The sequence below is a fragment of the Perissodus microlepis genome, chromosome 3 (genome assembly GCF_051167445.1).
Source record: "Perissodus microlepis isolate ML-2025 ecotype Zambia chromosome 3, ASM5116744v1, whole genome shotgun sequence".
In the NCBI taxonomy this organism is placed as follows: domain Eukaryota; kingdom Metazoa; phylum Chordata; class Actinopteri; order Cichliformes; family Cichlidae; genus Perissodus; species Perissodus microlepis.
In genome coordinates, this window is record NC_140463.1 from 2,627,361 (window position 1) to 2,646,269 (window position 18,909).

The 18,909-nt window shown below is 42.3% G+C and overlaps 1 protein-coding gene across 1 annotated transcript; it reads right to left on the reverse strand.

The window, feature by feature from the left end:
- Positions 1-12,691: 12,691 nt before the first annotated feature.
- Positions 12,692-15,807, reverse strand: LOC146389424 (E3 ubiquitin-protein ligase TRIM21-like). Its single transcript, XM_084910975.1, has 2 exons — positions 15,581-15,807; positions 12,692-14,620 (listed from the first exon to the last, which is right to left on the reverse strand). Exon 2 carries the CDS (start codon positions 14,609-14,611, stop codon positions 12,953-12,955), a length of 1,659 nt encoding a protein of 552 aa, XP_084767101.1. The 5' UTR covers positions 14,612-14,620; positions 15,581-15,807; the 3' UTR covers positions 12,692-12,952.
- Positions 15,808-18,909: the final 3,102 nt, after the last annotated feature.

Sequence of the window (18,909 nt, forward strand, 5' to 3'; positions counted from 1 at the left end):
TTCTGTAGCAGCATGTGTCCATCCTTGTTGTAGACGGTGCAGGTGTAGACTCCACTGTCAGTGAGGTGGAGGTCTTTCAGGGTCAGACTGAAGTCTTTAGTTCTCAGAGGATCTTCATTCATCTCTTTGTGGTCTCTGTGATCCTGGTCCTGTAAGAGATGCTGGTTTTCATTGTTCTGATACACATGGACCGTCATGTTTTGGTGTTTCCACTCCACGTTGACGTCTTGAGGAACATCATCTTCTTCATTAATTTTAAAGGGCAGCAGGACAGACTTCTCCCCCTGTGCCACCTCCACCATCTCCACTGGGTAATCTGAGAACAGAACAAAGAGACAGATGTCAGATGTGTGATCCTTCATCATCTCCCCTGCTGTGTAACCAGTAGGTCTTAATCCTGTTTCCATGGTCACACTCAGGTCTCTGCTTCTCCGTATTTCTGTTCCTTTAACAAAACTGTTCTAACATCTCAGGTATACTTGGACTAAAACCTCAAACACTGCGAGCTCTGTAACTCCATCACTGAAGAAACATTCTGAGCTCTTCATATACCAACAGATACCAACGGGAGAGAACCGGACAAACGCCGTTCCTTCGCTTGACCCCAGTTGCTCTCGTCCGCTCCCCCGTAACACTGCTCTTTTATTGAAGTTACATGAATATGCATAGGTTCATTAACATATGACGTCTACATACAAACAAAGAGTACCTTGCCTGTGCGTTGTGTAAGTGTGTGTGTGTGTGTGTGTGGGGTCAGAGTGTGGCCCCATAAACGACTTCCCTAAACCTGCTGGTCTGGAAAATCCAACAGTTCATCTATAGCCCTTAGACTAAAACTGACATAGCTACGTTAATCCTACCGTAAAACAATAAAACAAGGTACGACCTCTTCCCATGCTCCCAGGATGTAGGTGTGCATTCCTGGAATACACACCAAGCCTTTGCAGCCTGCTAAAGATCACACATCCTATCACTACACAATTGATTATACACCTCTAAGCATATATGGTTAAATATTTCTAAGCATAAATGACAATACAAAACCTAACATTCCCCCCTTTTTGACCTTTATGCTAGAAAAGTTTCCAGTTATGATCACCTCATGTCTGACAATTTCAATGCAAACATTTTTATACTCAGCATATGTCAATCACCCTAAATTACTGTTAAAGTACACAGTTTAACAAATGTATTAGCAGTTATCTCATTCCTCACTGATCTCATCCAATGGCAAACTGCATCCTACGAGCAAACAAATGAATTGTTAATTTAATAGTTAAAATAAGAAAGTAACATTTTCAAAAACATCCCAGCTCTGCGGTGATCACCCATCATCTGTGCAGAGTGGTTTTAGTTCGGCAGGGCGTCATGAATGTCTCTTCCAGTTGTTTCCATCACTGTCCATAGGACCAGAGTCCAAATGTATGTAGAATAGAAATTCAAACATACCAGTTGGTTTTGTTGTTTGTCAACATGGGTCTCAGCTATCTCCAAAGCTGCAGACCTCTTCAGCACTCTAGTTTTATGGCCTCTACCAACCCCCATCACCTCACTTCAGGCCTTCGTCCTGCGAGGGGGATACTTATGACTCCTCCATTGTCCACGCTCTGCAGAAAAACCCCTCTGTGGAAAGGGTGCTGGGTCCAGTTATCTTACTGCTGTTATGATCCCAGCAGTCTTCAGAGTGTCATCGTGTGCACAGTATAGTGGCACAGCATTAGGTGATGTTCATAGGAAACTGCTGTCATCACCACCATAGCTTCTGGTTCCTGTGCTTTCACAGAATCATGATGTCATCGTTAGACTCCCCCTGCGCTGTCGATGGAGCTTGGCACACTCCCCTCATCCTTCAGGTGCCCGTCCGTTGTCCACAATCTCCTCTGTTGGCCTCTGGAAATCCCCCTTGGCACAGCTCTCATTCTAACGCAGCTTCGTGGTCCTTGCTGTGGCTCCAAAATCTGATCTCATGATGGGCCCAAACCAGCTCGACCTTTGACCTCAACCACTGCCTGGGCTGTCAGCTATGCCTGGAATGGTTGTCGCTCCTCACTGGGCCTCTGAAGATTTCTCAGGAGATGACTGCTGCAATATTCTGACTGCTGCACCTGTATTTCCTTGCTAAGAGGAAAAACTTCTATTTGGAAAGCATGTCAACCATCATCAAACCACATTCTTTAGTTCAGTGAACTTCACTTATAGGCCATCAAAGCCTCATCTGAACATGGATGCACCACTTACATAGGTTTAATACCTGTAAATGAACTGTTAATCACACAAATCACTGCAAAAATCATATAAAACATTGTTTCATGTTAATCCTGGACCCCTCCTCTTGACGCATGGACACTCCCATGAGTCAACTCATCAACCCTAGATTCCTGTCTTAAAGAAAAAGGTTAGCTAGATCATGTCCCAGGCAACATCAGGGTGTCTCCTCCGGAGTAGCTCCGTAACCCTGCAATAAAAGATGTTAGCGTGTTTTGCATATTAAGTTTGCTTAACACCTGGCTCTGCCTCAGACATGGATCATCCCATGTACTCAGTCAACATTAATGTAATCGGTGACTTCTCTTAAGCAAATTCACTCCACTCATATATTACTATGAGCTCAAAAGTGGCCAGCTAATGAGCCCCACATTCAACTATTCCATAAACACTGCATCTCTTATTTGTTTTTCTCATGTTACTTGTCCGCTTCTGCTGAATCCCCTACATGCACTCTTAGAAAAACAAACATTAGCAACACACATTGACCGTGGTCAGACGCAGGTCGACAGGTTCCAGAGGTGCTATAAAAAGACCATAAAGTTAGCCATCCATAGCTGTGGAAAGAATGTTATTCACATCATCAAAGTAACCTTCACATTTTCCCAACAACACAGTGTAACAGCATCACCAACTCATAACCTGTAAACACAGTTTTCTTCACACATAAACCCAGAAATCCTGTAGTAGAAAAACATTAACTAGTCCTCTTATAAATCACATGATCAAACACATGAAGAACTGTAATGCTGTAGAAAAGAAAACGTAAATGTTAGCGCTGCGCAGATGTATACACATTTTCTCACAGTTTCCTCTGTGAGCAACACAAGGTAGTGAATAACACCCCTGGTAGATGCACAGACACAGAAAGTGGCATTTAAAAGGTTAAATCGGTACCCAACCTCGAATGTTGCTGTCATCTTTCTGCTCCTGCAAAAAGAAACACACATAGATTCATCCACCCCTTTGTCCTGTCTAGGCGGAGGTTAACCCTGAGTAGTGGTCAAACCTTGTCAGCTTTTGTCAGCTTTTACCAGTCAGTTTTTTTTCCTCTTTCACTCATTCGTTCATACATTCATTCTTTCTTTCTTTGCTGATAGTGGAACCTATCGTCGCATTACGTTTCCACTCTCAGCAAAATGACGTCATTTCAAAAAGAAAAAGAAGAACTTTAGCTCGGATTACATCGCTGAATCCTTTTTAGGCAGGGACTCTCATTTTCTAATTGTCCCAAATAAGTGACTTTCTCCTGAGCCCATTTTAATGTGGAGAAGCTCACTTGTAACAATTTCCTCGACGACGTGTCGTACAGCGCTTTCTGTTCTAATCGTGCAGATCTGCTCAAATGACAGAGATTATCAAACAAAACTTTCAGTGCACTGTGAAAGTATCAAAATAAAAAGGCCTTGTTAAGTCATGACACAAGCTCCTCATCTCAGGAGGGTAAATCACACCATTAGCCTGGTTTATCATACCATCATACTAATTGGCAGGCTCAACTTCACAACAAAAGAAAAATCATCAGCTAGATTCACTCCAAACCAACCATCAGCTGCACAACACACAACATAATCCTAATATGTCTTATTAGCTATGAGTTTAATCCCCAGGTCTGTGCTCTTCACTCAGTTAGGCCACAGATTTTATTCAGTTTTCCTTTTTCCCTTCATCATAAAACATGTGACATGTTGTCATGCACTTCACAAAAGAAGTTTGTTCTGACGTATTCAGAGTTGTGTATCTAGGTACAGGATTCACTCGCACATCAAAACAGGAAACTCAGTGTTTTAGAGTCTCCACTCAACACACAACAAACTCCAACACATCTCATTCACTCGTGCTAAAATTCAATCACCTTTCCTTAATCTAAGAACGATCAACTAATTTGCATATCAGCTATTAACCCACTAAGATGACAGGACAACAGAAATGCATGTTCAAAATGTTATCACAAAAATAGAATTTCCCTCATACAGTAAATTACTTGTGCTGCATCAATCAAGCAGGAAGCATCTCCCAATTTACTATATCAACGACTAAATTTATTGTCTGATCACTGGTTGGTCAAACCAGAATCTTTTTTCCCACAAAAGTTAAACTTTTGTCCTGCAACCTAGGGAGTTAATTGTCAGCATTGGATAAATTCAGCATTTGATAACAAGTGTCTGTTAAATTTACACTATTTTAACAGTGATGAGAGATAACAAGCTGATCTTCTTTGCATGTGTGTTTTTGTTATTAGGCAGGTTTAATGCATGTCTGTGGAGCTGCATGTCCAGCAGAGCATGTTCTTAAAGCTGCCTTTCCTACACACTTCTCTGCTATTATTTAATCATTTTGTAACTGATGTGCTATGAGTCCACTGGTCTTTGCATCACACTAAGTGACTTGGACAAGATGGTAAACAGACTCACATGCTTAAGATGTTGTCTAATCTTCATGAGCTCTCTTGTGTTTGTGTTAGTAGGGTTAATGCATGTTCTGCTTGTGTGTGTGATTTTGTAGATGTTTCTATTTTTGCAGTGTTTCAGACTCCTTCACAATTTTCCCACTTAAACAGTCAGTTTTGTTTTTCCCAGGTTTGCTAACCCAAATTTTGATTTCCCATATTAAACACCAAAATTCCTATGTGTTCTCACCACTCCTCTCACTCTGTTGTCCTCTCACTCTGTTGTCCTCTCCCACTTCAACAGTCCAACAGCCGGCAGTTCTCCTTCAGCTTTGTCCTGTGTTCCACTGTCTCTTCTTGCCATTTTACTCCAAAGGTGGCAAATGTCAAACTCCAACAGTCTCCTCAGTTCTCCTCAAACGTTCTTGTCACATGCACAGTGAAGTTGCAGCTTGTTGGAAACACAGTGCCATTCATCCAATCAGGCAGGATGATGGGTTTGCTCTTCTTCTCTGATGCTGTTTGTCCACACTGCTGCTGCTTGCTGGGACTCTTTGCTCAGGACTTTGCTGCTGTCTCTTTATCTGCCATGTTATTGCTCTTTGGAGCTGCATTCCTTGTCTTCAGGGAGGAGTGAGAGCTCGCTTGTGAGGTTGAGAGACACATGGTGCTGTAAATAAGTCAGCCAGAAACTTGGCCTGAACGTTTCCAATGATGTTAAACTATAACTTTCTTCCGACCGCTGCATGTGGAAAATTGATTCAGGTCTGCTTTTCACCTGAAAGTGACAAACTAAGACATTTTCATTATTATCATCACTGCTTAATCAACACACATCTCTCTCTCTCTGTTTTTGTGAACTGTCCTTTCTTAAAAGCAGAAAATGAGATTGTAGTTGTTCTTGGCTGATCAACACAAAACCTTTTTCCTATGATTATTTTTCATCTACAATGTAAATTTTGTCTCTTTTTCACTCTTTTTTTTTCTTTACAATAGCTGGTGACCTGCAGAATCACCGCTCTCACAATCAGAGGCAATGACTTTTACACAGTGCACAAAAACACTGTGACGTCAGACACATTCACACTCACTTTTTCATCTGCATAAATAAATCATATGGCTGATGATATGTGCCATGGTGATCCATAAGTATGATCACAAGTTTATTTAATTATTTTCAACCCAACAAAACAAATAAACAAAAACATGATGCTGATGCTATGAACACTCCACACACATGAGTCAAGATGCAGGAAAACTGCTCACGGAAACGCTGCACACTCTAGTTATCACAGTTATCATAGTTCTGTTTCCCTCTCTTTGAAGAGTTCTCAGCCAGCTCCTGATCTGATGATGTGTAGCTTGCTCATCAGCTCAGAAGAGACCGCAACGCAACCTCACAGTGGTCGCGTGCTTTGCCCACAGTGGCAAAGACTTGCACTTTCATATTCAATTCAGCTTCTCCATCATGTAGTTTTCAGCTGCTTCATACAGGGTTCAGCATATTAGTCATTTTCACAGGTGTGCTCTATATCTCAACAATGGCTCATAATAAGACGACAGTCTTTCACACAGGTCAAGTGCCTCTATGCACATCATTAGTTTAAATATTTACCTATTTTACTTCATCTCATATGTCATTGTACTGAATTTGAGCAACCCTAAGCTTAATGCAGATTACTTTTAACAATTATCCACCTCAATTAAATCTATGGTCTGGAGCACAGGCTGTTGTCGATCAGGGCAAGCTAAAGAATAAACATTTTGTGTCAGCAAGGGGTGGGGGAAAGCCGCTCACCAGAGCATATCTTAAGTGCTGCTGATGTGGGCTGGCCTTCCCCACACACTCTTCAAGGCTGGTGTGTTTTCTGAAAACTTCTAACATTTGAATCTCTTCCATTTATAAGTCTGCGATTAACCGCACGGCTCAGGTCCGCGTGAAACCCGCGCGACCGTGCTCGCGTGAACCCACGCAGCTAAGGAGCCGTCGCTCTCTTTTATTTAAATATTTGCGCTGCCAGGAGCAAAATCCAGCATAAACGTCTGTCACCCTCTGACGCACTCTTGGTTGCTTAGGAACCCATGATAACAACAACAGCCCGTGTCACAGACCACGTGTTCTGCTCCGCACCCACTCACACAAACACACTCAAACACAACAACAACAACAACAACACAAAATAGGCCTACTCCGGACTCACACCGGCCCGCTCGGGACACTAACCCAGTTGTGGGACACTAACCCAGTCGCGCGACAAAACCCAATGAAGGGACGCTCGGGACACAAACCCAGGGCGATTTCAAAACCGGACACTCACCGGACGCTTGGGCCCTTGGGCGATTTTACCAAAACCTCTTTTTCGGGACACTAACCCAGTCCTGCGGTTATAGAGTCGCTCTCTCAACTTACTCGGCGTTGCTTAGCGCGTAATATCAGCCTCGAATCCCGCCGATTGTCATTTATCGAGGAGAGAAAACAGACAGCTAATCCACCGGCCCGATGACAAATTCTCACGTCTCGGGACTTTACTACAGGAACTTCCTGGCTGACGTCAGTCTTTCAGTGTGTCTCCTCTCCCCTCGGTGAATGTCGACTCCAGGGCTCTGGCTCTTGAAGGACCAATTAATGATAGGTTTGTAGCTTGAACCTATTCGCTGGAACGTTGAAGACAATATAATTACACAGCAAGCAAGACACAAAGTAGGCAAAGTTCTTCATGTTTCTCGTGCACGGGAGAGAACCGGACAAACGCCGTTCCTTCGCTTGACCCCAGTTGCTCTCGTCCGCTCCCCCGTAACACTGCTCTTTTATTGAGGTTACATGAATATGCATAGGTTCATTAACATATGACATCTACATACAAACAAAGAGTACCTTGCCTGTGTGTTGTGTAAGTGTGTGTGTGTGTGTGTGTGTGTGTGTGTGTGTGTGTGTGGGGTCAGAGTGTGGCCCCATAAATGACTTCCCTAAACCTGCTGGTCTGGAAAATCCAACAGTTCATCTATATGTAAAAAAGCACTTAGACTAAAACTGACATAGCTACGTTAATCCTACTGTAAAACAATAAAACAAGGTACGACCTCTTCCCATGCTCCCAGGATGTAGCACCAAGCCTTTGCAGCCTGCTAAAGATCACACATCCTATCACTACACAATTGATTATACACCTCTAAGCATATATGGTTAAATATTTCTAAGCATAAATGACAATCAACAATACAAAACCTAACACTCTCTCTCTCTGTTCCTCTCTCTCCCTCTTTGTGCTGACAATCATCAAATATACAGTTGAAACCAGATATTTACTCTTCAGGTAAAACACAAACACTTTTTTAATTGTAACATCAAATCAGACTAAATGTTTATTTTTTTAGGTTGATAAATATAAAAAACATATTTGTTAACTTTAAGAGTAAAGAGAGAAATTGTCTGTATTTCTTAATTGTAAATGGCACCAAATTGTATTCAAACTGAGCCACACTTATGGAGCTCCACAGTTCTTTTCCTGGTGTTTTGGTTGACATCTCTTGATGTTCCCATGTCACAGAAACAGGCTCTGTGTTTTACCTTATATGCATCCACAGCTGTGCCACCAGTTTACTCACATGGACTCTACGAACCAATCAGAAGCTTCTTCAGCTCAGAATGGAATCGTCTGCAGTTTTCTTATTAATTAACAATAAACGTAGTGTATATGTGCTCCTACATTTGATGAAAGTGATAAAAACTGCTCTGTCTCTCTTTATTCTGACATTTAACTAATTCAAAAGATATTTCAATATTTATTTATCCAAAACAAAACAAGTTTACTCTAAATTGATGTTGTACAGTAAAAAAAATGTTCTTGTGTTTTCCATAAAGTGTAAATATCTGGTTTCAGCTGTGAATATACTGCTGTGTATTTAAATTCCTCTTGTTTTGCATAGAAATATACTGAACAACATACAAAGCATAATATATAAAATAACATCTACCAGAGTTTTTTCTTTGAAAGAAGCCCCTTATGTCCATTCTTGTATATCAGTGCATTACTGAAACCGATTTATTTAGCCGTGGAGGGAAACAACTGAAAATATGAAATAAACACACATGTAAGCTGAGACTCTCTAAAGAAACAGCATTGTTGTTGTTCCGCTTTTCATTTGTTGATTCACTCGAAGAGCAAGTAACGTGATATGGGTCAAGTGATCAGTTTGATATCAATCTTTCGTGATGCACCGTCATATTTACATTATTTGTACAGTACGAATGATTTGCTTTGGTACCTGGTCGAACTTCAGTTCTCCTCTGTCTGCCTGGCTGCGTTTCTCTAACAGCGCGCTCGTAGGCAGCAGCTGCCCCGCCCCGCTTAGTGCCTGAGCTCGGATCATACCAATATTAGGGGGGATTTACGCACAGTCGTAAATTCCCACAGTGTGGACTATGTGCTTCGAATATTGTGTGTAGTTTTTTGTTTTATACAGTTGTCAGCCAGGCAGCTAACTATGAAAAAATTACACTCCAAAAGACCCCGGGCTTCTGAAAAAACAACCCGGGCTTAAGCCCAGTAAGCCAACTCCCGCTCCGCCACTGGATCGGATTACATTTTTTATTTCTCTCCGATATCCGATCCAGCAATTTAGGTCAGTATCAGACCGATACCGATACGTAATATCAGATCGGTCCATCTCTAGTTCAGACACCAGCAATCACTGCTGAGACGTCTCACTGTTTGAGTGTCACCGACCAGTCACTCGCTAAAGAATGAAATCTCCCATTAATACTGCCCGCTGAGCAGAGGTGGGTAGTAACGAGTTACATTTACTCCGTTACATTTACTTGAGTAAGTTTTTGAAAAAAATTTACTTTTAAAGTACCTTTTTTGCGCGATACTTTTTACTTTTACTTGAGTACATTTGTGAAGAAGAAACGGTACTTTTACTCCGCTACATTTGGCAATATTCGACTCGTTGCTTTTTTTTTAAATTAATTAATTAACCTCAAAGACCAAGGAACTGGTTGTGGACTTCGGGAGGTCCAGAGAAGGTCCACTGCCGATTCAGATAGAGGGGGAGGAGGTGGTCAACAAGTACCTCGGGCTGTGGGTGGACAATAAACTGGACTGGTCATGCAACACAGAGCACCTGTATAAAAAAGCCCAAAGCCGACTGTACTTCCTCAGGAGGCTGAGGTCTTTTAACATCTGCAGGAAGCTCCTGAGGATGTTTTACCAGTCGGTGGTTGCTGGAGTACTTTTCTATGCTGTGGTGTGCTGGGGGAGCAGCACAGCAAAGAAGGACTCATCCAGGCTGGAAAAACTGATCAGGAAGGCTGGCTCTGTGGTCGGCATGAAGCTGGACACTCTGGTGACAGTGGCAGAGAAAAGGACATTAAAGAAACTGCTGGACATTATGGACAATGTTGGGCATCCTCTGCACACGGCCATAAACAACCAGAGGAGTCTGTTCAGTGACAGGTTGCTTCTCCCAAAGACAAGAACTAACAGACTTAAAAACTCCTTTGTCCCACACGCCATCAGACTGTTTAACTCCTCTCTGGAGGGGAGAGGAAGGAGAAACAGGTGGACAAAGGAGGGGGGAACAACTAAGCTGTAGTGCCTCTTCACATCACTGTGCAATACCTTTTGTGCAATACTTTTGTTAATAGTCAACGGTGCAATAGACCTCAATACTTGAAATGTGCAATTCACTTGTATTTTTATTTTTATTCCTATTTATTCTATTTATCCCCTTCGTATATTTTATTTATACATGTCTCTGTATTTATATATGTGTGTGTGTGTGTGTGTGTGTGTGTGTGTGTGTGTATATATATATATATATATAATATTCTGTAACTGTGACTTCTGTCGGTGCTGTGCTTTTGGAAACAGAATTTCCCAGAGGAACCCACCCGAGGGATTAATAAAGTTTTATCTTATCTTATCTTATCTTATCTTATCTCTCTCTCTCTCTTACACTGGGGAAATGCTCGCAATATTATTAGCTGTTCAGTGGGTAGAAGACACGAGGCCATTACATGCAGTCATTTGTTCAGATTCAAGTTCATCATCAGTCAGTCTACAGCACAGTCATTCAGAAGGTAGAGCAGATGTTTTAGCAGAAATTCAGCAGACACTTTTCCAAATACACATGATGGGACTTGAGATCGACAGACCATGTGACTTTCACGCATTGCTTTGTGGGTACCCGTGGCAACAAAATCAAAACGCTGTATCAAGCGCTAGTATTTCCAGCACCGGTAATCATTAATTCTGCTGTTTTAATCCCTACTTGCATTTTATTTGCCCCAAAAACAGTTCTGTACAAAACGACGGAGAACACAGCAGCTCCGTACGAAGACAGACGTGACGAAGAGGCAAAAACAAAAGTAGGAGGAAAAACTCAAAGGAGTGAAAGGGTCAGACCCACACGAGCATACAGAGTGGAGTAAGGACGTTAGCCTGCTGCACAACTTTCATCACACACATATTTATTATTATATGGTCCTAAGTGTGAGTTCATACACTCACAACATGTTTAGTAACCTCAGATCCTGCAACAAGCCCAGGTCCAGTTTACTTTGGTGATTTGGACGATTCCATCTCACAGCTGTTGTTAAATTCTTTTCCTTTATCTCCTGTACAGGCAAACGCATCTATTTGTCGTTTCAGGTTGTAGTGTTACACAACATTTTCAGATCTAATAGAAATAAAATGAGTGTTTTTCATTCAATTATTGTCTTTATTTATAACTGGCATCATTGTTTCATTCTGTTATAGAATCTTACAGGAAAGAGGCAAAATTGTAAAAATCCATCAGCTTTATTAGCTGCTTTGTGAAAAACAAATCAACAATGCAAAAAAAAACATTTCAAAACAACAAACTGGAAAACAGTTATTCATCACTTGCTTGCTTCAATACAACCCTTGGGCACATGTATGCGGACGTTTCGTGGCTGTTTTGATCTCGCTCTCTCTCCTAACCAATCAAATCTGGCTGTGGTAGCAGCTTTAAACTCGGTCTGACCCAGGCTGATAGAGGGGCCCAGTCTGGATCACATTCCAGCATTTTGTCGGCTGGTTTTCCTACAAAACACAACAAACATTAGCCCGCAAAGCCACAGTGAACAAAGCAGCATAGTGCAACGAATTCAAATATAAGACTTATTTGTAACCTACATCAACAATTATGTTATGATAAATTACATAATAACTACAAGAGAAGACTGACCTTTGTGGGAATGCTTGGAGCAGACTAACATGTCAGCTGGAGTGTTCTGGGACGTTATATTTGGTCTTTGAATGGCTGCAATCCAGGCCATCCATCGGCTTGAGGCTGCCGTGAACACTCAGAATAAGACCTCTGAGTGGAAATCGGATCACATCATGGAGAAGCTCGCGGCTCTCCAACGGGAGATTGAGAGACCAGTGTCGGACTGTTAGAACTGCTTTTAAATTCACATGAGTTGTTCGCACTAAAGTAAAAAGCACCATCACTTCATGCGGATACCCCTTTGCCGAAAAACAACACCCTGATAACAGACTGTGCTTAGACTGTTCTTCCCATTCTACGCAAGGCCACCTGGGTTGGCTGGAAGACTGTTTACTTAGCCTGGCAGGGCGAAGGACACTGTCTCAGCTGAACTCTGGACACACACACAGACATATACACACATGCAGATGTACACTCATCCCCCCTCCCTTTCCAAACGCCCTCAACGCTTATTCCCTTCCGATGCTGACGGTGGATCAAGGAGACCAGCGCACAGCAGCCGTTCAACTCTGTTTGTCTTTAACCCAAATCATCACAACATGGAAATATAATCATCAAAATGATGTGACTGGAAGGATGCAGCAGTCTGTGCTCCACCTTTCTCCTCCACACCTGCAGGTGGAGAACATGGATGCATGAATCTCTACAGAGTTCTTTGAATATTATCCGTCTCATCAGTTTTCAGTGAACAAAACTCCTCACAGAGCCAAAATAAGCAGTTTGTATCCAACATAACTCAGCTGGACTCTGATGCTCCGTATAACAGCCACACATGAGTCTGGATTCACTCAAAGCATTGAACAAACTTTATTGTAAATGAAGCTTTTGGACATTTATTCTCTGATATTTGCTCTTCAGCTCGAGTCTCCATCAGTGGGAACATTTCCTGATTCAACTTTTCTTCTGTTCAAATCAAACTCCATGAGAATCAAAGTGTGAATCAGAGTCCTGATGATCAGATTCTATAGAAACATGGAGACTGTAGAGGATTTACACTCAATATGTTCATTTGTTCCCTTCAAGAAAAATCAATCATTCATCCAATTAAATCAGTCGTTGATCAGTTTGATTGACAGGACAGATGATCAGAGGTGCAGAGTTTTTACCTCCATAATTAGGATTGGGACAGAAGAATGGGTGGAGTTTGTGAGTGAAGGAGCAGCCAGTAAAGGAGTAGATCAGAGCTGCAGCACCTACATCATAAAAGGAGACCAGACCCTCCTCATAATCCACAAACACCCCCACCTTCTCAGGACCAGGATGAAGACAGAGACGGACTGAAGGGTCATCAAGAGCTTTGTACTCATTTCCATTTCTCAGCCACACAGTCCAGAAACCATCCTGAGGTCTCGCTGTGATGTTTCCCTTCCTGTTGATCGACTCTGTGGCCACTCCTAAATCCCAGGCAGTCTTTCCTTTAACCTGAACCTCAAAGTAAAATCTGCCTGAAGAGAAACTCTGCTCTCCTAAAACACAAACACAGTAAGAAAATCTCTCTGGGTTGTCTGGAAGATTCTTCCTCACATCACTATGATAAACTTGTTTTCCATCATCAGACAGGATGAGATCAGGATGAGCTGTATCAGGATCCAGAGTCACATCCACCTCATGCTGCTGGACCCTCTGCAGCTCAGCCTCAAACAGCTTCTTCTTCATGGGTTTCCAGACTGTCTCCTCCAGCTGAGCCACAGCTCTCCCCACAGTCCCCTCATATGATGGTGGATGAACTCTGACCTCTGTCCAGTCCTTGCTGGGTGGAGCAGCTTTCAGGGAGGAGAAGCTTTGGAGGAGGTGGAGGTGGTCTTCAGAGCGTGAGAGCTGCTCCACCTCAGAGCTTCTCTCCATCAGCTCAGAGATTTCCTGTTCCAGATCTTTGATGAGACCTTCAGCCTGTTTCTCTGTAGCTTCCTGTTTGTCTTCGATCTCCTTCATGAGCTCCTTCAGGCGTCTCTCAACAGACTCCATCAGAGCCGTGAAGACCTGAACACCTTCTGCTTTCTGTCTGTCTGCAGCATCTTTACTCATCTTCACCGACTCTGTGATCTCCTGAATCTTCAGTCGTCTCTTCTGGATCATCTGCTGAATCTCAGCCTCTGTCTTCTCCAGCTCTGCCTTCTTTCCTTCATATTCTTCTCTCAGAGGAACAAACTCGTGGTTCTTGTGGTCTAAAACAGAGCAGAGCATGCAGACACATGTCTGGTCGGTCTTACAGAACAGCTCCAGGAGTTTATCGTGCTTCGTGCACATCCTGCCTTCCAGGTTCTCCACAGCATCAATCAGCTGATGTCTTTTCAGGCCTTTCAGTGTCAGATGAGGCTCCAGGTGAGTCTGACAGTAGGAGGTCTGACACACCAGGCAGGACTTCAGGGCCTTCAGTCTGGTTCCAGTGCAGACGTCACAGGGAACTTCTCCTGGTTTGGCAGCTTGTTGCTCTGAGCTGCTGCTGCTGGCTTTCTGCTGAGCTTCACGTCTGAACTGAGCAACCATCTCAGAGATGAAGGTGTTGACCCTCAGCTGAGGTTGAGTGTAGAAAGTCTCGTTACACATGGGACACTGACAGCTCTGATTCATGTCCCAGTGCTGACTGATGCAGGTTTTGCAGAAGTTGTGTCCACATGGTGTAGAGACTGGATCAGTGAACACATCCAGACAGATGGAGCACAGAAACTGATCTTCAGATCGCAGATTGCTGGCAGCAGACATGTCTGCACTCTGAGGGAGAAAGAAAAGAAACATTTGATTCAAAATTCACTTTAAATTTCATTTTTAAATTTCATCACAGCTCCTCACAAACTCAGGATGTGGAAGAAGATGAACTTTTCCAGTCACTCGCTGGGATACATCATTCATGTTATTCTGGATCCTCAGAAAACATTGATTTATTTTTGTGTTTCATATGTTTGTTTGTCCAAATCAAAGATTGATGTTAGTAGAGAAGAAGCCACCATGATAAAGCCTGTGTGTGAAAATGAGATCAGTGGATTTGATCAAAATCCCATTTAAGGAGGAATTCTGTCCTCCAGTTTGTTTAAACAAGCTTTGGGATTAAACACCATCATCTATGTTTGTGTCTGATGACATGTTTGATCCAGGTCAGCTTGAATATCACAGCTGATGTGTGGAACTCTGACATGTTTAAAGCCTGATTATCAGGATGATTCAAACACATCTGTTTAAATAATGAGATTCATGTTTCCACACAAAGTTATAAAGTGCAGCATCGACTGTTTTCTGAATGATTGAGGAACATCTGTGACTCTTACAGGATACACTAAGTCAGATAATCTTTGTAAAATGTGTGAATGACTTTTTGAAGTACTGACCAAAATCTGCTGGTTTACAGTATCAAAGGCTTTATATCAATAAAGAATAAATAGGTGTTTTCACGTCTGTAATCCTTATGATCAATCAGATCCAGAATCAATCTAATAGGAACAGGAAGTGATGAATAACCAGGAAGTGTGGAGTCAGTCTGAAGTCCAGAGCACAGACTGAGTCCACAGTCCTGAGCAGAGCCACAGTGAGACTGAAGCAGCAGCTCGATGCTCCTACAGTGGATCTGTGGTTACATGAGCAGATTTCTATGGATCCAGTGTGACTGTGATGAGTCCTGATGAAGTGAACAGAGTGAAGATTTGTGTAGAAACAGGAAGTGTGATCAGCTGCACTCACCACTGTTGCTGAGAGGAACCTGATGGACTCCAGTGAATCTTCTTTCAGAGACAAACAGGACTCGACTGCAGCTCTGCTGCTGCTCTCTCACACTTTCACTTCTGCAAAATGACGTTGAGCTTCTTGTTTTTCAGCTGTTGCTCCGCCTCTTCCTGCCTCTCCCTTTACAGGAATCAGCCGGTCTGTACTCAGTGACTGTGTGCAGCGGGTGGGAGGAGTGAGGAGTGGTGTGTGGGTTCACACAGTAATGACGGCCTCAGGTGATCAGGAGAAACTCACCTGGATTTCCTTTTTCCACAGCAGACTGAGAGCTTCAGGTGGACCCTGAAGGAGGTCTCAGACACAGGTGGTAAAAGTACACACAGTGTGTACTGAAGTAGAAGTACTACTGTTAAAAATACTCCAAGTACTAATTCAACTTCTTTACTCAAGTAAAAGTAAAACAGTAAAAAAGTCCTGGCTGTGAAATGAGAGTAAAAAGAGCTGATTGAAGAACATTTCTAACACGTGTTTATACAAAGCTGACTGAACCATGTGCTGCATCAACGTGATAATAAAATAATATTATTCACTTTATTTCTAATAAATATTCCCAGCTTGAATCAGACAAGTTGAACATGAGCAGAGAAAAAGAAGGAAATCCAAATATTCCTGTGTTCAGTTTTCTCCATTGTACAGGCCGACTGTGCCTCTAAACAGGAACATGAGCAGGAAGAGGCTGAAGTGGATTCAGCAGGTGGAGGATGCCTAACATCAGCTGGAAAGATTTACTGTGACGTTTGTTTGCTGTTTTCGCCTCGTGCACGAGAACATCACCAAATAAACTCGAGACAGTTTTTAATATTTCATTGTTCAAGAGCAAAAAGACTGACGGACTGTGTTTAAGGCAACCTCACAAATGTCACACATGAAATATTCAGTGTTTATTTGCTGGTGTTGTGGAAGTTTTCCACTTAAATAAAGCCTGCAGACGAGTGGTGAGTGGTAGCTAACATTCTTCAATCCAAACACACAAATAACAGACAACCAAGCTTGTGGAGAGCCTACATGACCGCGGGACAGACGGTCAGCAGAGTCTCCCTGAGCCTAGCATGGCTCTCAGTTAAATACCTTCTCCAGGAACAAAAGGCAGTACCACAGCTGTTTCACACCTTAAGGTTCACACTCCCTTGCTGCCTCCCAGAGTCCTCGAAGAGACAAAAGACTCTTCCTGTGGAGTTGTCTGCTTCCCCCAACTTCCTTACTACACCCCCACCATTTGTCTTAAGTATGAGTGTCAGACATGTTTAAATCCAGTGGCACCAAGGCATTGCAATAACGTGATTAATACATAAGTGAAAGAAATTCCTATACAGTTTTTACAGAATAATATGTGAACAGGCAGAACTGAGGCTCAAAGCCTCAGTGTGTAGCTGTCCATACCTCAACATTACAAAAGCACAACCACTGTCCACACCCCACCCGACTAGAAATGATAAATAATATAATAAACTCAAAACCCTGGGTCAACAACCCAGGCATCCTAACAGCATGAACGTTCATTTCAAAGTCAGACGTAATCCCACGCACAAAAATTGCTCGCTGCGCTGTTTGGGATGTGTCATTACAGGCCAGAGAAAAATACTCAGGGTTTCTTGCAGTGTCCATAAAGCAGCATGAAATCATTTTTTTCTGCTTCTGACACTTTTATTCTCAAAGTGTTGGATGGTGTTTTTGTTGTTTCTTAATCATGAGCTGGAGTGAAGATGGCCTTTGTTCATCACATTCATTGTTCACATATTGTTAAAACTGCTGCTTCACAGTTTTTGTCTTTATGTGCAAGACTTTTGAACAAATGCTCTTATTATGAAAATCTCCCTCCTCTCTTCTCCTGACATTAGAGGTGGAGCTCTGACTCATTCCAGGTAGCAGCTCATCTGTTTTTCAGCACCAAATACAGGCTTGCACTTACATACTTGTTGGTATGAACTTGAATTTCATTCAGGAGTACAGACTGAGGCTGTAATGTTACCACAGAAAGGACTTGCTGGCAGTCTGACAGTACAAGCACACATTTATTTCACCGGTCTTAAACTCACAGGAATCAGGCTGAATTTACCTCCTTATGGACGGTGTCGATGATGGCTTTCTGTCAGGTCAGCAGTCCGACCCCAGATTTGGATTGCTACTGAACCAGACTGAGAGACCGTTTAAAGGTCTCTTTGCAGGTGTTTTGGATTAATTAGCACATTATAGTGTGACACTTTGAGCCTAAAATATTGGATCTTTTCACAACATTATAATTTTCTGAGATTTTGAATTTGGTGTTTTTATAAGCTGTAAGCCATAATCATCAAAAGTATAACAAATAAAGGCTTAAAATATCTCGCTTTGCCTGTAGTGAGTCCATATCATATATTCGTTTAACCTCTTGAGTTAATTTAATAAAATAAATTAACTTTTGTGTGATATTCTAATTTTTCGAGTTTCACTTGTAGGTTTTCGTGTGAGTCCATGTCAGAATTAATTGTTAAATTTTGCCATTGTTGTCCTTAAATGTGTAAACCTTGTCTTAAACAGCATGTTTAGATATTCATTTGTTCTCCTCCCCGGCCTGTTGAATGGTGGGGAGGCTGTAATGTTTAACTGCAGGCATATACCATGTGAGATTCTGGTTTCCTTATCTTGTGAAGGATGTTCCATTCAGGGGCTCGTCTATGCTTGCATATGGTGAACCACTGAAGTTAGGCCGTATACGCGTGTGGGGAGATGTGGTTAAACAGTTGTAAGCATATATTGTGTGGCAGGAATTCATGTATACAGACACACACACACACAGTGTTTTAACCTTTTGTGACCATATGGGTGTTACAGTGGGTGGTGCTTGTATTCACAGAATAAAAGGCTGCAGGGAAGGCTGTTTCTTTGAAGTTGGCTGGGAAACAGGTGAGGAGCGTTCAGCTCCAAGAGCCTGGTTCTGACCAGTCTTCTCTTGTTAGCAAGTAAAAATCGGTTAAGTTGTTGTCTTGCTTTCTTCATGGGTAATGAGTCTCTGAACTAGCGGGCGTGCTGAAGCACAGACCCAACAGTCCCTGCAGGTAATAACACTTGGAGTGTTTCCACAGTGAGCTGTAATAATTTTAACAGCGGCACTGAGACCTCTTTCTGACAACAGTTTTCTGAATCCTGATCACTATTTCATGCAGGTCTCATTAATGTTTGTTTGTCTGTGGTCATGTCATAAATGTGTGCTGCCTTCAGGAGCAACATCGAAACATCCAAACTGACGGCTGTTCTTCGGATATAGTTATAGTTTTGATCTCTTTGAATAAGAGTGATTAAAAGGAAAG